Here is a 23,853-nt window from a genome sequence, read left to right as displayed (position 1 = left end):
TCTGGGGTCCGTGCACTTTGCATTTGTAGAGAGCAGCCAGGGTGTGCACCCTGGCGTGGGGCGTGCTGTTTGCTGACCAACTGGGTCAGCACCGTGTGGGAGCACCACACCTGAAGGCCCCGAACAAGCCGGGGCTCTGGTCTGGGTGGTGCGGGAGAGCCAGCCCCCAATGCGCATTGCCTGCTCAGAAAGTCACAGAGAGCAGTGCAGACTCTGCAAAGTCGAACAGAAATCATGAGAAATTGGAAACAACCTTACATTGAGGTAGCAGTGGTGACCAGACAGTGGAACACTGTGGGGCCCCTAGAAAAATGAGATAGACTTTCCCAAGGCTCACCATGGGAGGAAAGGCAGGTATGGCCTGATGCCTCCGTCTGGAGCACCGTGCCCATGCAAGCAACGAGATGCCTGCAGGGCCCAGCCGGGCCTCCCTGGACCAGTCCAGGCCTAGCCAGCTCAGGGCCTCTCCTTCCTCTCTGCAGCGAGCTTCATCTCCCCAGAGAAGAGCCGGAAGATGCTGCCAACCCCTGTCGGAACCAATAGCGGCACCTCCCTTCTGGGCCCCAGCCTGCTGGATGGCAACTCTCGCGACTCGTTTGTGTCCCGGTCCCTGGCTGATGTCGCCGAGGTAAGCGCACGACCTTTCCCCCAAGCCTGGGTGCCAGCCTCCATCCCAGAGCTGCCAGACCCTCTGGCAGACCCGTGTGGTTACTCAGAACTGCTCACCAAGATTTACATGTCAGGAGCCGTCATGGACAGAGCCCAGCCTCTGACTGCTCCTGAATGGGAATCTCTGCCAGTACTGGCCCGGCATTTGTCCCACTGGCAGCAGGTGACAGACCCTGAGTCAGGGCTGAGCCCGGGGCTCTGAAGGCAGCTCTGGGTCTTGTGTATCCTCCACCAGCTGTGTGACCTCGGGCAGGGACTCTGTGTCCCCCTGCTCAGTCTCCTGATCTGCAGAGGAGAAGAGGCAGTAGTGGCGGTGCTGCCACCTGACAGAGGGGACCCTTGAGCAGCATCTTGGTGTCGTTGCTCGTGGCTGACCTGCCGAATGGAGGGAGGGCTGCTGCAGAGGCTCCTCTGCGATCACGTGATGACCCGGGAGTCATGCTGTGGCAGTGTGTCACCCACATGTTCTGCCTGGAATGCAGCATCCCTCTTTTCTTTGTCCAGGCCGCTGCCTCACACAACCACCCAGGCCTCCATCCCACTAGGTTTGAGTGGTATCTGTGGGCAAGTAGGGCTGAGGGAGTGAAGACGGGTACATTTAACTAAGACTCCAGGCGTGAAGTAACAGGTACTGTAGGAGTTTAGACAGAGGCTGTGCTGAGTGGAGAACCTAAGTCTAGAATGCCCCTGGCCCAACCCCCAGCTCATTGTTGAAGTCCTAGAGCAGCATCTCCCCAACACCGGCTCCCTGGGCTGTCGAGGCACTTGTGGGGGGCCCTCGAGCATTTCATAGTCGATACTCGGGGGGAACCTGGATCAAACAAAGCTCACACAGCTGCTTCCCAGGATGCCTCAGCTTCTCGGTGTCCGGACGTAAATCTCGAGATCCGAGGGGATTTTGAAGACAAATTTCAGTTTTTTTGAAATTTCTTGTAGTTAAAAAGTTTAAAGTTCAGTCCATCCTGTGCTCTACTCAGAATTTTCCGAAGGCTTCTCATCTGTATTTGTTCATTACATCAAGCAGTTTGTTAATGAATATTAATTGAGGGCCTACTAGATGCCGGGCACTGCTACAGGCCCAGAATGGACAAATTAAAGGCCCCATCCCCATGAGGCCGACAGTCCGGTGCTGGAGGTGCGGGAGGAGACAGTAAACTCCCTGGCTCTGCCCACAGGACAGTCCTGATGCGTGAGGCCCCACTGTGCACACTCTGGTCTCCTCTACTCTCTGCCTTACTCACTGTCACATCCACCATCTTTCTTGTTTCTTGAACAGCCGGCTGTTCCCACCTTAGGGCCTTTGCACCTGCTGTTTCTTCTCACGGGAATGTGCTTCCCTCGTGGCTTTACATGACTTGCTCCCACACTTCTGCTCACACCCCGCCTCAGAAAACCCTCCTCTGACACGCAAGCCCGTGGCAAACTCTCTCCTCCACTTCTGTCTCCTTCAGGCCACCCCACAGTCCCTAGTTCTGCTGCCTTCCCTCTGCCTCTCTGTCCACTGACCGTCCTCCCCGGGGACCCACCACTCTGACCCGACAGCTGGGCGGCCGGGCTCACAGTGCATACTTGTCCACAGAGCGAGTGTTCGCATTGATGGAGGTGATTCTGAGGTTGTCCCTGTAGTGCGGGGGCTGCTGTTACGTGGCCGCCGGAGGGACTCTCACCCTCATTGTAGAGGGAGTTGCGCTTAAGTCTGGCTGTGGTGGCCAGCTGCATGCTCACTCGTCTCCCCGTGTCCTCTCCCACAGGTTGTGGATTCCCAGCTGGTGTGCATGATGAACGAAAACAGCATCGATTACATATCCCGGTTCAACGATCTGGCCCAAGAGCTGTCCATCGCTGAGCCTGGCCGCCGAGAGGTTCTGTTTGATGGCGGTGGAGGTGGCCCCCCGGTCGGTGACCTGTCCCAGTGACTGTGCCTCATGGCTGGGGCAGCCCGGAGGCTGCAGAGGACAGCTTACGGGGTTGGTGGTCCTCGAGCATCATAGGGGTGGCCCTCTTTAGAAGAGAGAAAACATAAATCAAGCCTGGACTCCCAGGAGACAGTCTGAACAGAGGCACCTCTGCACCCAGAACGTGCAACGTGCACACAGCCATGTCCCAGCAGGCCGAGGCAGTGGTGGCCAGGCGATGAGGGAGCGTCCTCGGCAAGGCCAGTGTCAGATGTGGCCCTGGCGTCGGACCCACCCCCTGCCAGGAGCATGTGTTAGGGTCTGCATGGTACCCACGCTTCTGCCTCAGTCATTGTGTCAGACGTTTCAGGGTGTTTTCTTTCTGAGAGAAAAGAGTGGTGGGCCTGGCTGTCGTCGTTATGGCCTGGGAGCTGTGACCTCCTGCTCTCTGCAGGGAGGCTCCAGGGCATTGCTGCCTTCTTTGCGCCAAACCCACTCCCTGCTTCAGTTTTTCCCTCTGCAATGCGAGGACGAGGAGGACAGCTGGGCATGACCTGAGACAGCGGGCACTGCAGAGGACACTCCAATCATGGGGCAGTGGGAGGGTCCCAGGTCAGTGCAACTGGTGCCACCTCCCCAGAAATCCTGACCATGGCCTAGTGCTTCCTCATCTGGAGCTTTTGTTCTGACTGACTCAACAGGAAGGGGGAAAAGAATCATGTCTTATGCGGGTTGTGTGGACTTTTTAAAAAATCCCGCTAAGCTGGTCAGAAAATGCTTTTCTCATATTTTGAGAATTAGGAGACATTGGAGAGGAAGAACAGGGTTCCTATTTGGTTGGTTTCTTCCCCGCGTCTATCTGCACACTTCTTCTCGGTGACCTGAGATGTTATTTCTCTCTATTAGGGTGATCCCCAAGCGCTCATTTGACTACAGATAAGACTTTCCTGATGATCTTGAACTTCTGACATGTTTCTGCCTAGCATTTTGGACAGATGCCATTTGCAGGGAAAGTTCTCTCTTCCTTTCCTTGGCATCAGTGCAGAGTATGCCCCAATGCATATGTCTAATCCCTTGCTTGTATTTCTGCCTCATGGTCTCCTGTTTCTCTTCCTCCTGTTCAGGGAATCCAGGCAAGGGTCAGACATCACGCGCAGTCAGGGTGCACTGAAACCACATCCCTCTGGTGTGCTCCTTGAGCCTCCTCGGATGACCAGCCGTCACCATCTCGGGTAGTGCAACATCCAGTCTTTCCCCAGAATGGAGTTAACACAGCTCCTCTGCCTTCTCAGCCTTGCGGGGCCAAACACACAAACCACCATCCAGGCACACCTATGTGGCTGGGCACCAGTGCTGTGGTGTTGGGGCACCACCCCACCTGCTGCTTACCCCTGCCCGGCAGCTGCAGTCAGTGTGGCTTCTTGAATCCGCCCCAGCTCACTACTGTTAGTGTTCATCACCTTGCCTCTCTCCCAGCTCACTGTGGACCGGCAGCCTTCGAGGCCAGCTGGGCCCTCTCCTGTGGTTCCTCCCCCTGCCCGCCCACCCCCCCCCCCCGCCCCCCGCGAAGAGATGAGCCAGTGTGCAAGGAGAGGGGAAGGTCCTTCGCGAGTACAAGCAGAAGGGCCGCTCTTGATCCTGCCGCCTCCCCAGCGTGGTCAGCTGCTCCAGGCTGCAGGCCGGGTTGTCCCCTCCAAGCTGCAGAGGAAGTGGGACAGTGGCTTCCAGGTGATAGCTTCCTTCCTTCCTCTCCAGCTTTCCTCAGAGCTCTTGCCTGTCATGTGGCCTCCCTCTTTCAGATCTGGATTTAGGCACAAACATCACTAAGAAAAGCCTGTGTGGGCAGCCCTCCTGGGCTCTTGAAAAAACAGTCCCAAAGCTCTGGAGGTCTGAAAGAAAGGGATGTGGTACCACTTTAAGAGAGATAGACAGCAGTATTTGAGTCCAGAGTCTCTTTAAACTAGCTTGTGTTTTGTGATCAATGTATCAGCTTCCTGAAATTAGCACCTTATTGAGCCAAACAAGATCAGTAGGTCTGTCTCTGGGCATCCGACCCGGTTAGATCCACAGTGGATCAGGCCAAGGTTAGGCCACTGCCAGCTTTCTTGTATTCCCACTGTCTGGGACCAGAGATGCCAAGTAGCATTACTGCATCAATGCGGGGGGCAGTGCCCAGTGGCAGTGGGCACTGTGCCAGGGACAGTAGCGATCCCGAGCTGCTTATCCATCAGGGGACACCCCACAGTAGTCTGGTCGGTAGGTTGGCACCTGTCACCTGGTGGACGTCCAGCAGGAGGAAAACTCTGGAGATCTGGATAAGACTTTGTCGGCCGTTTATTCAGCAGCATGTCCCTCTTGGGTCTCCCACACAGACTCCATTTGGGAGTAGCTGACTGCCCAGTGTCATCCAGTGGGGAGGTGAGTTGCGGAGGAGAGTGGACTGACTCTTCTCAAACCTTTAATAAAGCTGACATGATTTCAGAGAACCCTGCTTCTCTAGCAACCAGACAGGTATAAGCATTTGCCTGCCATATTAAGGAAAAATGGTGTCATCTGTAGCATTAAAATGATGGATGCCTTTTCTCCCAACCTAAATGATTATATATGTATGAAAATAAGCAACTGTTATGTTAAAGGCTGGAATTTTTCAAAAGACCCAAGCAGAGACACCTCCCACTTCTGCGTCTCCCTCTGCCCTTCCAGCGGAAGTTGTGACAGTGTCAGTATACACCTGTGGCTTCCTCTGTGCATTTGAGCATGTTGTGATTAAGACCAGGTCAGTTTCTCAGAAAAATCTTCCCCTAGTCACTCTAACGTTGTTAGGGATCTTTTTGCTGATTTATCTCTTCTAAAGATTGAGACTGAATATCTTCGGTCTCAAGGGAGTTGTTTTTGCCTTGATTCTTCATTGTGAATATCCCGTGATGAGCATTCCATTCTTCAGAAGGTGCAGAGGCAAGTTGAAGTTCGTGATTCCACATAAGGTTCGTGATGGCATTTTTCTCATCCCTCTGTGTCTTCTGGGCGTAGGGTACTTGCTCAGGGAGTGGGGGTATTTGGAACCATTTCATCGGTTCATCCACTTGCTTTCCCACCTCAGTCCCATTCTCTAGCATTCTGTACCATAGCCTCATTACTGGTGGTGTCTTTTCAGTTTAATAGCATCTTTAACTAGATCACACCATTGAATCCAAACATGTACAAAGAACAGTCATAGAATAAAAGACACTTGAAACAAGTGGAGGAGGAAAACAGCAGTTGCTTTTTCTTTTTCTTTTAACATTGAGATCTATCAGATGCATTTAGGAGGTAATATGGCACTTTGTCTTAAGAAAAAAAAGAAAGAAACCCACAGCAAACCTTTCCTGACTTGTCAAAACTCTCCTAATCCTACAGTAACTTGTAAGTCGTGTTAGGTGAGGTAAGTCTTGGAAGCACTACAGTAGCCCATGCCCTTTGTTCTGTAACAGGATAACCGGCTCTAGAGCTTCTGGGCAGCAGAACTTATTGCTGTTTTTTATAATAATCGTTAAGCCATATCATCTAAGGTTTTCGGCTTGAGATGTGAATTTGTTTTATAGATTATAAATATACATATACAGTGTATGTATAAAGCAGAATGCCTGTCCTTCCTGATTATTTTTTGTACCATATTGTAAATTATATTATTTATTCTTTATCAATTTGGGGAATAAAAGGTGTTTGGTTATTTAATATAATAAACAAAAGCTGTTAAACTTCTTATGTTTAAATTTCCAGTTCAACTTGTAAATCTGTTTTTATTATTGTGCATAAATACATACTAATACTTGATCTAATAATTACTGTTTCTGCTTCTTTCTTTTTAAGTGTGCACTTTGCAAACAGCCCAAGTGGCTCTCATCTGGTGCGATCTCAGAGGAATCGATGGGCTGTCCACAGTGTAACTGAGCAACAATACAATGCTGAATGTGTTTTGTTTTTTTGAGCTAGAAATCAGACAGCTGGCATAGTTTATCCCTTGCTTCCCATTTCTGAGTTAGTGTTCTTGCCCCCACGACGTGCAGGACAGAGGAACTGCGATTCCGTTTCCTTTGGCCACGTATCGACGTGCCATTGACTGGCTGGCGAAAACCAAGCGTCTCCGGACAGGCTGGACCCAGCTCGGTGCTGCTTGGTGCCGGCACGGCAGACCCGGGAGGCGGGCGGGAGGCCCCCGCGGGGCTGCGGGGAGTTTCGGCCAGGTGCCCGGATAGTGCCCGACCCCGCCCACCTCGGGGGAGTGGGGAGGGGCAGTCCCCCGCCGGGTTACTGCCCAATGGCGGCGTGAGCGGTACCTGTTCTCACCAATCGGCCGCGAGCGCGGCGCAGGCCTCACCAAGCTTCCGGCTCGTGGGGCGGAGTTCGGCACCACGATAGGCTGATGCAGCTTGACTGGTGTCGGCGGCGCCCAATAAGAGCGAGAAGGCGGGCCTCGGGTCGCGCGGGGCCGAGCGGGAAGGACGGCGAGGCGGCCGGGAGGCTCCGAGTGGCGGCCGACATGTTCCGGGCGCCAGAGAGCAAGGGAGGCCGGGCCGGCTCCAGGTGCGGCGCGGGCGCAGCCACGGTCACGTAAGATGCGCGGGGGCGGCGGGGCGGCCGCGGTGAGCTCACAGAGCCAGGGCCTCCGGGGCCGGATCGGGGAGGTGGGCGCGCCCGCGGGACCCAGAGGCCTGAGCGCGCCTCCCCGCGCGTCCGGTCCCAGCACGTGCTCCTTCATTGACGAGCGCGCCGGAGATGCTGGCCGAGCCGTCTGCTGCGGGGGGGCGGGCGTGGCGGCGCTGCTGGGATTCTGGGGCCCTGCGGCGTGTGCGCGAGTGGATGGGCCTCGGGGCAAAGTCTCGTCCCGGGAGCCCTCAGCACTGCCGCAGCCCGGGAGCCAGGCGGCGCCCTCCCCCACTTTACTGACAAGGAAACAGGCGGGACAGCAAGTGATAGAAGGAGTTTCGACTGGGTTTAAACACTCAGGAACACATAGCAGCGCGCTTGCTTTCTTTTTAGCTTGTAGAGCAATGGGTATTGGGAGTCACATAGAGTCGCCAGAGCTAGCAGTGTCCTGCCGCTGGAGGAGCCAGCTTGCGTTGTCCAGCTGGTTCTTCAGCTGCCTAAGAGTTTTCTTTATTGTGAGCCTTTTCTGTGACCCAGCCCCACAATAAAAGCAGAAGAGTGTGACGTCTGTTGAGGTAAACAGTATATAAAATTAAAGAATTGTTTCGAGTGATAAAATCCCTGTAAATTTGAGGGAGTTAGGTCAGTATTCAGTAATACTCCTACCCAAATAATGAGTCCTTATCCCACGTAACAGTGACTATTAATCACTCTCGTCTAGATCTGTGCTGATATGGGGCCAGAAGTATATCCTGGAGTGCTCAGAATGAGTCAGGTTTCTGGTGCCTGAAAGCTGCTGTTCTGCACCACCCACACCAGCTGGGCAAGGGCTGCTTCCCAGCACTTTCTCCGTTGTGTCCACTAAGTACACTCTTTCTTTGTTTACACAGCCTGGCACTGGATGCCTAGCAAACATTGGTCCAGTTAGCGAATAAGCACTGTGAGGAACGCTGATGTGAGGCTGACTTCCAAGCTGTAGGCGACAGTGCAGAGCTGGTGTTCTAAACTGATACCCACATTTCTTTGGGGCATTAGTTTTTGGAGAGGATAAGGAGAAAATTCTTCCTTTTAGGATGTTGGAGAAGGAAAACCCATCTTAATTGGATGATCGATTGGAAGCTCCTGCTTGGGATCAGTTAGCAGCTTTGTCTTAGAGGAATTGACTAGCTCGACAGGCCTTTTTACTTAGCTGTGAAGGGAATCAAGTGGTGGCTGTAAGATTACTGGGCCAGGTTTTCCTCTCTTAAAACCCTACTTTTGTTTTCTTGCTGAAGGATTATCTGGTGTTAAAGGGATTTTGAACTATAAAAGCATTATGCTTTAGCCATCATTAATCTGAGGTCTTTTAAGCTGCAGGATGTATATTTGTAAAGAATTTAATCTAGGTCTATTTTGCAGCTTCACTCCAAACCTGGCAGGTCCCCCATAGCTTTTCTGGGATACAGGAATAAGCTGTTGGAAGGGGGGTCACGAGCATGGATCCCTCCAGGTGAGCGTCGATGTGGCCTCTGCTGTTTCTGTGGTCCACTTGAGCTGTGTGTATTTTCTTATCACGTGCCCCTTAGTTTCTGTTTTGTACTTGGAATGTCTTCATTGAAATGTATCCAAGGGGTACTGAAAAAGGAAGCCATAACTGGGAGGCATCCCCATGTAGTGAGGTCATCCCCAAGACGTCTGAGCTACTGGTATTCCCATCCCCCTCCTGTAATTAGGGTTGAAGTGATACCTGCACTTGATAGCGAGCCTGTGAGGGCCGCCTTGAGCCATTGTTGGAGCTTCTGTTTTTATGGAAATGTCTATTTAACTCTCAGTCCGGTTTATTCGAGACCCAGCTTGTGTGATTTGCTTGACGCTTCTGTGATTTGCTTGACGCTTCTGTGATTTGCTTGACTGCTGCAAGGCTGTGCGACCCTAGTGCCACCCCATAGCTTTTGTAGTGGAGACGCTTGCCACCTCTTCCCAGGAAACTTGGCCATTGTGTACGATAATCTCTCTGCTACAACATTCTTGGGCACCACTTTCCTTCCCTTCTTTTCAAAGTAAAGTAAAATAAAATTCAGAAAAGTACACAATATAATAACATCTTTCCACCACCCCAAATTAACATTTGGCAGTTTCAAATGAATATTGCTTACCTCCTGTGCTGCAGTGGTTCTCTTTCCTCATGGAGACTGCAGACACAATTTGAGCCTTACCTACTCCAAAGGTGTCTTTGGAGTTCCAGTGACACTCAGTGCCTCTGTGGCATCACTCATGCAGAACATGGAAACTGCCTCTGCACAGCTCTAGCCTTCCCAGAAAGCGGGGAGCTTCTCCAGGCCCAGGACTTGCTCTTGCTTGTCTTTCCATCCACAGGGTCTGGTGCAGGCCCACCCGTGGTAGGTGCTTAGGGAACGTGCAAGTTAGAGTGAAGCAAGCGGTGGAGGCCAGGGAGAGGCGTGTATCCAGGGATGTGGAATGTGAGAGGAGAGAGTGCTGGGGAGCCTACCCCACATCTGGTCTGACAATTTGAGGGTTTGAAAGAAAAGCTGTGTTGCAAGTAAGTCAGTAAAATAGGAATTTTAATTCATGCCAGTATGAGACTTGATGTTAAGTTCAGTTCAGTTCTGAGGATGGCAGATCTCAGAGACCGAAGCCTGTTGGACCTGCTTGAAAATATGCCAAGAAAAATCAGGAATGTCATTGTGTTGGGGCTGTGAGATTTATAATGGGTGTGGGAGTCGGATGGCCTCGGGTGTCCCCCACCAGAGGGCCTGACGTGAGGTCTTACTACTGCCTTTCTAATTTAAGCCTGGTTATTGGTCATTTATTTAAAAAAGGTTTTTTCCCTTAAACCGAGTAATTTTTTTCTTTATCAAATCCTTAAGGAGATGCTAACTGCTGGACAGGCATCCCTGGCCCCTTCCTTCAAGCTGATGTGACTGAACCCATGTGGAAGGCTGGCCCACTGCGCACTCGGCTTGGGTGGCGGCTTGGGTGGTGGCGAGCAGCCTGCCTGCGGTCTCCGTCCCAGTGAGCAGGCACACTGGTGGCCCTCGGAGCAGACGAGCACTTTCTGCTGTCCTGCTTTACAGCCAGAGAGCAGAAAACTCTGTTCCCTTTAAATTACAACGAATGATCAGCTCCCTTTCTAGCTCTGTTGAGGAAACAGCATGTTAAACATCCTATTCTTCTAGTGTCTGCATCGCTTTTGTGTGGCGAGCTCCGCAGTTTCACTTTCTAAATGTCTGGGGTCACAGGCAGTCCTCTTGCTTAGGACTGGTGAAAGAGCAGGGGCCACTCAGCAGTTTAAAACTCTGCTTTAAAATACGTTTGAAAATCTAGGTGTCCTGGGACTTTCCTGGCGGTCCAGTGGTTAGGCCTCCACGCTTTCACTGCAGGCAGCACAGGTTCCATCCCTGGTGGGAGAGCTAAGATCCTGCAGTGTGGCCATAGGTTTCCTGTAAAGATGCATATGAATTCAGTGTTATGCTGCCCTGCTGAAGGAGACCGATGCTCTTGGGGTGTCAGGGAAGAGCTTTATGGAATTTTCTTAATCCTTCAGTTATTGCAATAAAAAGTGACTCAAGGTCCTGCTCATCCACTTCTGAAATACCCAGCCTCCAAGTGCATGGCAGATTCCCAAAGATCGAGACCACAGTAGATTCGGCTGGTGGTGACTGAGTGTGGGAATAGCACTGATCTCTGTGGGTGTTTAATTAAAATCCACACTTGAAGGATGCCAGTGTGTGCTGGGGTGACACTCTGCACATGTGTTGATCTAAAGTGAACAGTGGTCCAGCTGGTGTGTTCTGATCTGTCTGATGTTTAACTTGTCATTGGTGGTACCAGACCTTGGGACTGGAAATCATCAGCCTGGTGTAGATTCCCAGGACTCACGTGGGTTAGTGGGGGTGGTGCTCCCCATGGTCTGAGCTGACACTTTCCATTAGAAATGTGAGCCACATAAGGAATTTTAAATTTTCTAGTAGCCACACTTTAAAATGTAAAAAGATTCAGGAAAAATTAAGTTTAATAGATATTATTCAACTTAATATGTACAAAACATTATTTCAACATGTGATCAATGTAAAAGATACAATTAAAGAGATATTTTTGCCTTTTCTTCTTTGTGCTGAGTCTTCAAAGTCTGGTGTGTAATCTATACCTACAGCACATCATAGCTCAGACCCCCATGTCCAAGTGCCCACTGGCCACAGTGGCCAGTGGCTGCCCTTTTGAGGATGCAGCTCTCTGGGTCAAGCTTACTCTGGGTAAGTGGTGCACTGCCCCGTCGTTTCTTTCTAGAGGATGTTGAGGATTATTAGGGTGTAGTCTGAGCTCTGCAGCCAGACTGCCTGGGTCTGAGTCCTGGCTCTGCTACTTCCTGTGTGGCCCTCTCTTTAGCTCACACTCATCTCTATGAAAATCATGCCTGCCTTAGAGGGTGGCCGTGTCAGTTCTTTGGAACAGGAGCTAGCGTGTATAAACGCTGAGGGAGTGTGAGCTACAACACCCAGCACTATTGTCTGCTAATTAAAGTGACTATTAAATTCTACTGAACTGGCTCAGTTTGCCTGTTTTATGGAAACTTTAATTTTACTAATGAGAGGTTACAGGAGTAACTTCAGAGTATGCACATCTCTGGAGGTCTTGGCATAATCAAGATGTGCAGAGAAAACCTTTAAGGGAACTCAGGGGCAAGGAGGGAGGTTTGCCGGCTGGCCAACGGCCATGAGCTTGTCGTGCCACGGTGTGTGGTTTTCCCACAGATGTGTGCCCTGTCTGGCTGTGCCACAGCCCCTGGATGGTGGCGCCCGGGCCATCTGTCGGTCCCTCACACCCTGTCTGCTTGCAGGGCCATGAAGCCCCCGGGAGGAGAGCCGAGTGATCGTCCAGAAGAAGCCGCATCTCCACGCAGGCCCGACAGGATGGCATCTAATATTTTTGGATCAACTGAAGAACCTCAGAACATACCCAAAAGGACCAATCCCCCTGGTATGGGCTTTTGACTCCTTAACCCTTTGGCCTCTACCTGTTCTCTTTTGTGCTGCTCTTTTGATAAAAATTTCCCTTTCTTTATATTGATCCTTTCAGATATTTTCTGGTGCAGGTTATCCCCTGCCATCAGAGTCCTAGAGTGGAAGGAAAGTTTTATCCTGACTTGTGCTTTGTGTCCTGAAGGTGGCTCGGTCATTTTGGAACTCCCCCTCATCTGTCACCAGATACTGGCTGTGTACGGGCACTGAGGGTACAAAGGCAGATGGTGGGGTTCTGGTTCCCACCACGGAGGCTCCCCAAATTGTCCCATGGACTCCTTGAGATTCTTGAAATTGCATGCAAATTGTGCATTTAGAGTAGTTTTAATCAGATTGTTAGTGGGATTGAAACTAAAAAGGGTGGCTGAGCCTGGCACACATCTGTGTGGCTCCTCACTACTTACCCACCTTCTAGTGGCTCCAGTGGGAGGGAATCTCAGAAGAGTGTTTCTCTTGGCTGATGGACGGTCCAGCTGAGCGACTGCACAGTGATAGTTACCTGAGGAGCTTTCCCCTGTCTGTATCTACGAGGGGAAGACAAGGTTTGTTCCATCCTTAAAGATCTGAGAGACCCAACACAGGAGTCAGAATTTCAGACAAGTAACGAAATCAAGCAGAACCAGAGCTGGAACTGCTCCCTACCCCACCCCAATTCTGGGTACAAATATTGCTTGACAGACCTAGAGGACACACAAAGCAATAGATTCAAAAGCTAGTTTTTTGGTTGTTTGGTTGTTTTCAGTGGTTTGGGGTGGGGGGTAAGGAGGGGTGGAGGTTAGTGGTACCTTTGGATTTAGTTATAGCAGAGAAGCAGGTGGTTCTTGCTGAGTAACATTCTCCCCTACCCAGTTTGTGGGGGTGCAGGGCCAGGAGTGCTCAGCCCTGCTCATCCTTTGTACCAACAATGTGATGCGGCAGATAGACTCAGACTGGAGGCACTGGAGGTGGGTGCACCAGCAGCCGTGGCTCTGGCTCGGCACCATGCGCGGCTGCAGCTGTCTCTGGGGCTTCGGGTTCTCTAGACAGTGTGGCAGCGTGGGGCGGTGCTGCTTTGCCAGGCCCTCAGAATCTCATGCTCCCCCGCCCATCTCGTGCCCTGTGGGCAGCCTGGGCCCCTCCTGACTGGAGAGTTAGAAAACCCCTACGTTGTGCACAGTCGCAAGGTATCATGACAGCGACAGGACGCCCTGTGCCAAAATGTCTGCTTCTCATGGTCCTGTTGTTTGGGGTTTGTTTTCTGTCCTGCCAAGTGCTCTGTGGTGATAGTTGAGCATTTAACAAACGCCGGAGTCCCCCCTCTGCCTCCTCCTGTCACCCAAGAACCCTTTCTAACTGATGAATGAAATTACATTTAAAAAAAAGAGAGAGAGGAAGGAGGGAAGCAAGGAAAGAAGGAAGAAAATCACCTGTGATGAATTTCAAGGGCAGCCCAGAAGGGAACCTGCTGGTATGTCCAGCCCCGCAGACTCGACCCCGCAGACTCGACCCTGCAGACTCCGGGGAGGGCCTAATGGAGCACGTTCGGAGCAAGGGACTTGCCACTGGCCGTCGCTGGAAGTTAACCCAGGCTGGTCGGGTGCCGTGTTTCATCTATGCTTCTGGTTTAGACCTCCTCCTGACAGTGGTGATTGATACGGGTGGGTCATTTGGTGTTTTTCAGGGGCTGTGCTGGGTGCCGGTCTTCTCCACAGCTTGGGGGATAGGTGGCGTTACCCCCTTTACAGAGGAGGAAGCTGAGGCTCGGGGTTCACTGGCCTGCCTGAGTCCACAGCTCACTGGGGTGGCAGAACTAGCCTTTGGATGCAGGTTTTCCTGACTCCAAAGCCCGTGCTCCCAACTTACCTCCTGAATATATCAATTGGGGTAAATTTCCTGAAATGGAATTGCTGGGTCAGTTTAAAATGATGGTTCTAGGGCTTCCCTGGTGGCGCAGTGGTTAAGAATCTGCCTGCCGGTGGAGGGGACACAGATTTGATCCCTGGCCCTGGAAGATCCCACATGCCGCAGAGCAACTAAGCCCATGTGTCACAACTACTGAGCCTGCGTTCTAGAGCCCGCGAGCCACAACTACTGAGCCCTCGTGCCACAACTACTAAAGCCTGCGCACCTAGAGCCCGTACTCTACAACAAGAGAAGCCACCGCAATGAGAAGCCCACGCACCGCAACGAAGAGTAGCCCCCGCTCACCGCAGCGAGAGAAAGCCCGCGTGCAGCAACGAAGACCCAACACAGCCAAAAATAAATAATCATAATATAAATAAATAAAATGCTGGTGCTTCCACTGGTCTTCAGACGTGTGCTCCAGGATGTCTGTAGCACTTGCTCCCCACGCAAGGCGCTGTGCCTTGTGATTTGGTTCTTTAAAAAGCATATCTTGAATTTATTTTTCTTCAATTATGAGTGAATTGAGCATCTTTTCCACCTTCATAGCCGAATTCATCTTTCAGGTAAAATGTTGAATAATAGATGTGCAGTGTGTCTGTTATTTTACTTTTCATAAAATTCAAAAACAGAACTGTGTTGTTTAGGGTTGGACATATACATGGTAAAACTAGAAGAAGTTTGTAGTTTCCAGAAAATTCGGACACAGAACCACACAGGTTTTTGGGAGTTGATAACATTCTGTAAGACGCGTGATTGTCTGTGATCGTTACTTGGGTGTTTGCTTTATTTATATCTTAGGTACTTATCTGTGTCATGTTTCATAGTTTTTAAAATGTTTTTAAATGAGCAGTGCCTTTAACCAAAAACTTGAAATTGAGTTACTTTTATTTTTATCTTGCATTTTAAAATAAGCTGAATGCGATCTTAGAAAGAATTTACTTAAGCATGACCAGCAACAGCGTGGTAACAAGCAGCGAGGGGTGACCTCGGGCAGCAGCTTTTCTCCACTTTGTAGTCCAAACATTTCTTCTGCTGACGACACCCTGTTTGTAACAGCAGCCCAGCAGCATGACTGGGAGCTTCCTCTCCACGCTCTGCTCTGCCCACTCCACGTGTCGACTCACTTATCTCACCAATGACCCCAGCCAGGTGCTGTCACACAGTTGGTTAGTGGCTGAGCAGGATCCCGCCTGGCACTGGGTCCTGACCCCATGCTGTGCCGCCTGCCCCAGCCCGAGGGCTGCGGGTCCCTGGGAGGCTGTGGCTGGGGCTGGAAGGCTTGTGATTGGCCTCAAACGACACGAATGTGTGCATCTTCCTGCAGTCGGTCCCACCCATTCTCTAAGCTTCTCCTGGCCCAGAAAAGCTTCCAGGGCCAGGTTCCCGTCCTTGTGGAGCTGTGCTTTGTGTCCCCCAGACAACCAACCGGCGTCCCGAAAGGCTGGTCAAGTCTGAGGGCTTGCGAGGGGACAAGCGCCCCATGGAGCCTCCTCCTCCTTGGAGCTCCGTGCTCCTCTCACGGTGCACTGTCCCCTGTTCTAACAGTATGGGTTATTACAGCCAAGAAGTGACTGTTTAAAATTGAATTTCCTGGAGACAGTCAACAAAAATCACAACTATAAAAATGAATATGTTTAGCAGTCCTAAGCCCCTGTACCACAGCCACCCCATTTCCTGAGCAGACACATGGCCCCCAGAGGGGAGCACTTTGCAGGGAGGAAAGTGGAGTAACCAATGCCCTTTATTCACATACAGGTGGATAAGAATACCCTTCCTTTTACAGTAAGACGCTGTGTGCTGTCTAGATCGTTTTGTGCCTTTTTCACTGAACAGTGTCCAAGGGAAGCTTCTTTAGCAAATGCTCACTGAGCATTTACGTCCCCAGTGTTGTCGTAAGCATTTGACACACAAGCGACAGTGAGTCACTGAATCCCCTCACAGCGCCGTGAGGAAGGGCCTTGTACCACCGCCGTTCAAAGGGTGAGGAATGTGGGGCGCAGAGGGGCCGAGCAACTTGTGTCTGGTCTCATAGCCATTTGTGGATGCACCTTTCTTCTGTAAGATTATAAATCTTAGTGGGCGCTTGGTGGAAGGGGGGCACTGGTTGCTGAGTGCAGAGGGGGATGGGCTGGTGGCATGTGCTAGCATCTTCCTGTTTAACGTCAGCATTTACTTCTCATGTCCATGCCTTAGCCATCAGCTTATAAGAACTTACATCTGAGGGCTTCCCTGGTGATGCAGTGGTTGAGAGTCCACCTGCCGAAGCAGGGGACACGGGTTCGTGCCCTGGTCTGGAAAGATCCCACATGCCGCGGAGCGGCTAGGCCCGTGAACCATGGCTGCTGAGCCTGTGCGTCCGCAGCCTGTGCTCCGCAACGGGAGAGGCCCGCGTACCGCAAAAAAAAAAAAGAACTTACATCTAAGATGCATATTTTCATTGTAGCTCATCAAATCATTTCTGTTTGGCAGCAAAGATGTTAAATGTCTGTAATTCAGTGACACATCTAGTTGTCACTGGAAGCTCCAGACAGATTGAGGTGAGGAGAGTAGTCATTCTCAGTAAATGTTGTTTTCCAGATTACAGGTTTGCCTTGAATAGGGCATGTTATTAATTCAGTTCTGTCTGTCTGACCTCAAAATTTAACGGATGTTTGCTTTTTTTTTTTTTTTGGTGGTACGTGGACCTCTCACTGCTGTGGCCTCTCCCGCTGCGGAGCACAGGCTCCGGACGCGCCGGCCCAGCGGCCATGGCTCACGGACCTAGCCCGCTCTGCGGCATGTGGGATCTTCCCGGACCGGGGCACGAACCCATGCCCCCTGCATCGGCAGGCGGACTCTCAACCACTGCGCCACCAGGGAAGCCCCAGGTGTTTGCTTTTAATCTATGAAAGAACTTTTCATGGCTTTAATGTAGAAGATTCTTCAGCAGGAAAACATGAAAAGTTCAGGGTTAAGGAAATTCTAGAGGGGAAAATGCTGTTTTATGCCATCTTACCGTCTCACTCCTAGCGGCAAGCCCGGGACAGCTCAGTAATCGTGAGGAAGGCCCCAGCTGGCCCCCAGAAAGGGGCTGGGTTTGACATGGGTCTTTAGGGATGCTCGTCAACCTGATCACCCCACCCTTCTTGGCCTGAATTCAGGACTGGCACTGCGGTGAGAGGAGGTCTCTGAAGTCACGAGTGTGGAGGGTGGGTGGGGTAGATGTTCCGGGTTGCTAACCATCCTGATTTTTTCTTCAGGGGGGAAAGGAAGTGGTATATTTGACGAATCCATGCCTGTGCAGACTCGACAGCGTCTGAACCCCCCTGGTGGGAAGACCAGTGACATTTTTGGCTCCCCGGTCGCTGCTACTTCACCCATGGCACACCCAAACAAACCCAAGGTATGGACTGCATACAGATAGCAGACATGAGAGTAAGAAAAGCAAAACTTGAGCCAGGTACTCTTAAAAAGGCTCTGAGGAAGGTGTGACATGTTATTAGGAAGAGACAAGATGGGTGACAGTGCTTTTCCTGGCTGTAGTCATTAGTCACCAAGTTTCAGAGCTCTCCTGAGTCATCAGAGGAATGTATTCCAGCCTCGTGATGACTCGAGCCTTGGGGGTCGCTGGTGGTGGGGGCAGCCCACTGCAGGTAGGCCACTGCCCTTCTCTGCACATCATGGATGGATGCTGAGGATATTTATAATACTGAATGTAAAACAGGGGAGTTCACCTCATAAACATTCCACTATTTTTAGTGGTCATCAATCAATAAGTACAGTAACTGCATCGGATTAAAATTCACCAAATACTTAGAATTTATGCGTTCCTGATATTTTTTTTTTTTTTTTTTTTTTTTTTTTTTTGCGGTACGCGGGTCTCTCACTGTTGTGGCCTCTCCCGTTGCGGAGCACAGGCTGCGGACGCACAGGCTCAGCAGCCATGGCTCACGGGCCCAGCCACTCCACAGCATGTGGGATCTTCCCGGACCGGAGCACGAACCCGTGTCCCCTGCATCGGCAGGCGGACTCTCAACCACTGTGCCACCAGGGAAGCCCCATGGACCATCTTTGAATTCTTATCAAAACAACCAAGCCTCAGTCAGACCAATCCTCATATCAATCAACACCACAGGGATTTAGTCAGAGTAATACAAGATATAGGAAACTACATGGAGTCAATAGGGGGAGATCTTAGTAATTTTTAAAAAGACTGAGGATTGCAATCCCTATCAAAGTTCCAACAGTGGTGTGGTTTGGTTTTTTGGTTTGTTTTTGTGTGTGGTGTTTTGTTTGTTTGTTTTTTAAAAAAAATGGAAAGACCTATCCTAAAATTCATATGGAATCTCAAGGGACCCTGAATGGCCAAACAATCTTGAAAATGAAGTACAAGATTGGAGGGTCACACTTCCCAATTTCAAAGCTTACTACAAAACTACATGAATCAAAACAGCATGGTGCTGGCATGTAGACCAACAGAATAGAATTGAGAGCTGAGAAATAACTCACATCTGTGGCTCATTGATATTTCCACAAGAGTGCCAAGATCATTCGTGAGGGGAGAGCGATCTCTCCAACAAATGGTGCTGGGAAATTGAATGTGCACATGAGAAGAATGAAGGTGGACCCTTACCTTACACCATGTACAAAAATGAACTCAAAATATAGGGACAGATATTATTCTTGGATTCAGCAGTGGTTTCTTAAATGTGACACCAAAAACAGGCAACAAAATTTAAATAAATAAGTTGAACTTCCTTAAAATTAAAAACTTTTGTGCATCAAAAGATACTATTAAGAGAATGAAAAGGCAGCTCACAGAATGGGAGAAAGTATTTGCACATCACATATCTGACAAAGATTTGCTATCTAGCCAGAATATGTAAAAAACCCTTACAATTCAGCAACAAAAAGACAACCACATTCAAAAATGGGCAGAGGCAAGGGGGAGGGATGGCATGGGAGTTTGGGGTTAGCAGATGCAAACTATTACATATAGAATGGATAAACAAGATCCTCCTACTGTATAGCACAGGGAACTATATTCAGTATCCTGTGATAAACCATAATGGAAAAGAATATGAAAAAGAATGTATATGTATAACTGAATCACTGTGCTGTACAGCAGAAATTAACACGACATTGTAAATCAACTATACTTGAATAAAATAAATTTTTTTAAAATAAAAATTTCAGAACCAGAAAAAAGGAGGCAAAGCATTTGAATAGACATTTCTCCAAAGAAGACATACAAATGGTCGATCAACATATGAAAAGATGCTGACCATCCTTAGTGGGGAAATGCCAATCAAAATCACAATGAGATACCACTTAACACCCGCTAGGATGGCTATTATCAGAAAAAACAGAAAATAAGAAATGGTGAGGATGTGGAGAAATTGGAACCCTCATACACTGCTCTTGGGAATGTATAATGGTTCAGTCACTGGAAAACAGTTTGGCCGTTTCTGAAGAAGTTAAACATAGAATTTATCATATGATCCAGCAGTTTTACTCTTAGATATATACCCCCAATTGTGCAAACAAGAACTCAAACAGATACTTGTACACTTAATTTTAATAGCATTATTCACAATAACAAGACTGGAAACAACCCAAGTGTCCATCGGCAGTTGAATGGGTGAACAGAATGTGCTGTGCTGTACACATGTGATGTTATATTATTCAGCCCTAAAGAGGAATTAAGTTCTGACACAGTGCAACACGGATGACTGTGAGAACATGTGCTGAGTTTAAACTTGACTACGTGTTAAGACATTTAAGGAGTCGTTAATATTTGCAGTTGTGAGAGAGTTTTTTAGGACATTTTAAAGAGCCACATCTTGAAATATTTATGGATAAATGAAATATGGGATTTGCTTTCAAATAATCCCACTAAGGGGTGGAGGGCTGGAAGTTGGGAGGCATGTGTGGCTGAGACCAGAATGGAGGCGAGCAAGCTGATGTCACTTGCTGTAGAGCAGGTTACCTGGGGGCTCACGGGGCTCTTCTCTCTGCTTTGTTTATGGTTAAAATTGTCCAAATAAAAACTTTTTAAAGGTAAAAATAGACCCAGGTCATCCACGCCTTTCCCATCGTCTGCCTGCGCGAGGTAGGAGGTGTCCGAGTGGCGGATTGACCTGGGTTTGCCTCGTTACAGGACCACGTGTTCCTGTGTGAGGGAGAGGACACACTGGACCTTAGAGGTGAGCTTATTTTCTGTCCCTTCCCTGGGGCCCACGCTTTGCAGAGGCCGCTGGTGGGTGGGGAGGGAAAACCTGGTGCCCCCACAGCCTGCTGGTGAAGACAGCAGAGTTGTGATTGCGGGAGGGTTTTGTGTTGGAAGGAGGCAGGGGAAATGGGCTCAGTTACTTCTGGTGACAGCATTCCCACTTTTCTGCACCTCCTGTCAGTGCTGGTCAGCCTGGGCCTAAGGCCAAGGCGTCCTCTTCTAGAAGCTCATCTCATGTAGTGAAGGGCAAGGGTCCAAAGCCTTCAATGAACTTGTGACCAAGGGCAGCGCTTTCAGACCTGGCAGAAGAGAGGGCGTGAAGGAGGGGAAGACGGGGGGGGGGGGGGGGTGCGGTGAGGAGGAGCAGTGCGGGGCTGTGGTAGGGGCGGGGCTCCCCCCTGATGGATCGCTCCGCAGTGAGCCACCCCGCTCGTGGGCTTGGGTGTCAGGCCCAGTCAGTCCCCCATTGTCCTCTGAGCTGACTGCAGGCACTGATTTCTGCCTTCGGGTCACCATTTCCCTTTGTCGATTAGGAAGAGATGGGAATTTGTTCATTCAGAAAGTCCAGAGTAACCTTGCCTTGCCTTGCCTTGCTGGGCCCCTCACTTAAGACGAGCTCACTTTGAGGATGTTTCCTTTTCATACTTGAGGTGGGATGGAGGGGAGGGGAGTCCAGCAAGCAGTGTGGAGATAACCCCTCAAGGATTTTTCCAAGCATGTTTCAGTACAAGCCTGGCTTCAGCCCAGCCCTGGGGCAGGCAGAACCTGCTCTGCTTTCACATTTCCCTGGACGGCATGCCCTTGCCCGTTGGGTGGCAGGCAGCCTCTAACAGGACGCTGTGCTGACTTTGTCCCGCAGCCACAGCCAGCGCCTCCCCCAGACAAGAGCCGGGTGAGCCAGGTGGCCCGAGAGAAGCAGCCCGCGCCCAGGAGCCTGCGCCCACCGTTGACAGCCATGAGCCCAGGCTGGGCCCGAGGCCTCGCTCCCACAACAAAGTCCTGAACCCGCCTGGAGGCAAGTCCAGCATCTCCTTCTACTAAGATGCTGCTGCGTCCCCCATAGCCAGACAAGAAACTCGAGAGATAGGATTTCAAAATTATAGTTTCTTTAGCCTGAAGGAGCGGGGTGGGGAGAGGGTCTGTTGGGTGGACACCTGAAGCTGCTGCTCCGGCTCCACTGCCATCACGAGAAGCCGGAGACCTCGCCTCCCAGAAACCAAGGGAGGAAACGTGATCCCTGGTGTGAGAGGAGCTCTCGGGTGGGTGGGCAGGGAGGTGGTGCCAGGCAGGTGCGCCTGAGGTGTGGGGTCTTCACGTCCTTGGTGTGTTGGCTAATTGGGTATCTAGGAGTCACTAACACAGTAGCAGAGTTTAAAGCCTTTGAGAGAAATCCAGAAACCACGTGTCCGTTACCGTGGGATAGAAGAGCAAGACACGCTGAAACCCTAGTGGGGTGGGGAGGGTGGGTATCTGGATAGACCCCTCAGATCCTGATGCTGTTTACCCTTCATGGACACGGTCTCTGTTTCTGGGACTTCGGCCCCAGTGTTTTTCACTTCAATTCCACAGATTTTCTTGAAACATCTTCATTGCTTTTCCTCAGCAGCTGTCAACAAAAAACCAAAATGTTGTTCTCAGTCTGATGCTTTATGGAAAGATTTTGTACCCTGATCTCCCAAGGTGCCCCGCTTCTGCCCTCTCAATCCTTGGCCAGATCTTACGTAGAAATCTCTCCCTTTCATCCACGAGAGACTGGTTTTGGGCTCTTTACAGGCAGTTTTGCTTGTGAATTGTTCCTTTTTTCCTCATCAGCCTTAAGTCTAGGCCTTTGCACCTCACCAATGATGTGGACAGTTCCCTTCACCAGCAACACTTCCTATCTACAAGGCCACTAACTTCTATAGGACTTTGAAACTACCCAGATATATCCAGGTAATGGGATTATTTAACTCCTTCATGTGTCTTCATTTATATTCCTGCTGACAGTGGGAAGAAGAGATGCTTGAGAACCGTGGGTTCTTAGGTTTGGGTTCTGTCATAATAGCTCAAGACCTGTTCTCAAGTACCAGCTTTACATCAGTAACTATTGACTCTGGTCTGTTTCTGACACCTTTCTAGAAAAAGTCTGTTGCTCAGGTACACCAAAGAGGAAGGAAAGTGTTCTTAGGCCACCCTTTATAAAGCTTTGCAGAACCTCTGGATCATATTCACAGTTTCCAGACGAGTCTTAGAGACCTTAGGCCAAGAGATTAAATAGTTTGGCAGTAAAGTCTCAACTGGCCCATTCCATGGTATTTGCCAGCAAAGATAATGGGCTGGCAAGAATCGTGGTGCTGTAGTCTGTCAGGTGGAAGTTTCTCCCATTGAGCCTCTAAAGGGCTACGGTGTCGGTTCCTGTACTGCAGTCACGTGGGACCAACAGTCTGGGTTGGAGCTACTGGTACGAGTGCCTACAAAGCTAATGCAGGTGCTAAAAATGTCTTCATCGTTAAAATGTAGTCACACTTCTAGTGGCCTGGACGCTCAAGTGCCTGCAGGAACTCCCTGCCAAGCTCCACATCCTCCACGGGCGCTGGGGGGGTTCACACAGTGCTTTGCCAAGCAAAGACACTTTGCTTTTCTGTCCCCCTGCTGACTTTGGAGCCAAGAAACACTGATTCTATGTGACTCTCAAGTGCTTCCTATCTCCTCCATCCTTCAGATGGTCATTTATAGGAAAGTTGTCTGGAATTCATTTTTTTCCACATTAAAAAATGTCATAAATGGTGGTTAGCTTTTAAGCTCAAACACACTAACTTATTTAACTTACAATAAGATGTTCCAAAGGTAGAAATGAACTGCTATTTATAACTTTTTTTTTAATATACAAGAAAATGATTTATGAATTCCAAATTGGATTGCCAAGAAGACCCTGACATGCTGCTGGCCCTCGGGGCTTCAGTCTCACCGTCAGTTATATGAGGGGAAGAGCTTTCTAGATCTGTCCCCTGGCAGGGACTTCCGGAGCAGAGCTGGGGTTAGAGGCCTGGGGGAAGGAGGAAAACAACTAGAGCAGAGCCTCTGGGCAGCAGTGACCACATCACCTTATTTTTGTTCCCATCTTCCCTCTTCCTTTCCCTCCTTGGGGCCGTGGGCATGGATTTAGAGAGCCCCGAGCAGTCTGGTCACTGGGAGGAGCAGCAGAAAAGTTTTTGCTCGTTTGAACCTGATGGGGGAGGCCACTTGCATTTGGAAAATGCTCTGTACATTGGGGACTGCCTGTATTTGGAAGCTTCATTAACTCTTAGAATCCTTTTCTCAACCTCCAAGCTGCATTGAGAAATTACTCATCTGTATTTTTATTAAGCCTTAAAACTTTATGTGCATTTGGTGCCAACTTTTTGTAAAGCTGTATCAAAAACAACAAACCTGTGCTCACATCTCGATGTAACTTTGAGAGGAGCATTCTGTTATTTTTACAAGGCAGGAGTGGGTGTAGCCGTTGAATTAAACTTAGCAGTCACGTACTCAGTCTTTGCCTATTGGTTGTGTGCACAGTGTGTGTGCATGC

The 23,853-nt window shown here is 50.0% G+C and overlaps 2 protein-coding genes and 1 long non-coding RNA gene across 10 annotated transcripts in view; all 3 read left to right on the top strand.

The window, feature by feature from the left end:
* The window catches only part of CRAMP1 (cramped chromatin regulator homolog 1), a 68,015-nt gene extending 61,630 nt beyond the window's left edge, over window positions 1–6,385 (top strand). For all 7 annotated transcript variants that reach the window (XM_033840065.2, XM_033840063.2, XM_073792454.1 and 4 more), the window contains 2 exons: window positions 483–628; window positions 2,421–6,385. In XM_033840065.2, the coding sequence (XP_033695956.1) occupies window positions 483–628; window positions 2,421–2,585 (311 nt within the window). In that variant the 3' untranslated portion in view covers window positions 2,586–6,385. The remainder of the gene's footprint in view (window positions 1–482; window positions 629–2,420) is intronic.
* Window positions 6,386–6,999: 614 nt separating this feature from the next.
* On the top strand, window positions 7,000–23,809 carry JPT2 (Jupiter microtubule associated homolog 2). Of its 2 annotated transcripts, none has more exons than XM_019938781.3 (5): window positions 7,000–7,154; window positions 12,028–12,167; window positions 17,332–17,474; window positions 20,232–20,277; window positions 21,163–23,809. In XM_019938781.3, the coding sequence occupies exons 1-5, from the start codon at window positions 7,084–7,086 to the stop codon at window positions 21,342–21,344; spliced, it is 582 nt and encodes a 193-aa protein (XP_019794340.1). In that variant the 5' UTR covers window positions 7,000–7,083; the 3' UTR covers window positions 21,345–23,809. The 2 variants fall into 2 exon arrangements, with proteins under 2 accessions (XP_019794340.1, XP_004332712.2); XM_004332664.4 differs by having other exon boundaries at window positions 7,008–7,127.
* On the top strand, window positions 8,686–11,294 carry LOC117308143 (uncharacterized). The gene is made up of 2 exons (XR_004522097.2): window positions 8,686–9,729; window positions 10,058–11,294. It is a non-coding gene; the product is annotated as an uncharacterized lncRNA (long non-coding RNA).
* Window positions 23,810–23,853: the final 44 nt, after the last annotated feature.

Source organism: Tursiops truncatus, chromosome 15, assembly GCF_011762595.2.
Source record: "Tursiops truncatus isolate mTurTru1 chromosome 15, mTurTru1.mat.Y, whole genome shotgun sequence".
NCBI classification, from domain to species: domain Eukaryota; kingdom Metazoa; phylum Chordata; class Mammalia; order Artiodactyla; family Delphinidae; genus Tursiops; species Tursiops truncatus.
The sequence above is the reverse complement of the archived record's forward strand: the minus strand, read 5'-3'. Positions and strand labels throughout refer to the sequence as shown.

What these genes read in the sequence shown, in the direction of transcription:
- JPT2 (XM_019938781.3), top strand. Translation starts at nt 7,084, where the DNA reads ATGTTCCGGGCGCCAGAGAGCAAGGGAGGCCGGGCCGGCTCCAGGTGC. An exon ending in CACACCCAAACAAACCCAAG is followed by an intron (nt 17,475 to 20,231) that starts GTATGGACTGCA and finishes GCCTCGTTACAG; the next exon opens with GACCACGTGTTCCTGTGTGA. An exon ending in GGACACACTGGACCTTAGAG is followed by an intron (nt 20,278 to 21,162) that starts GTGAGCTTATTT and finishes TTTGTCCCGCAG; the next exon opens with CCACAGCCAGCGCCTCCCCC.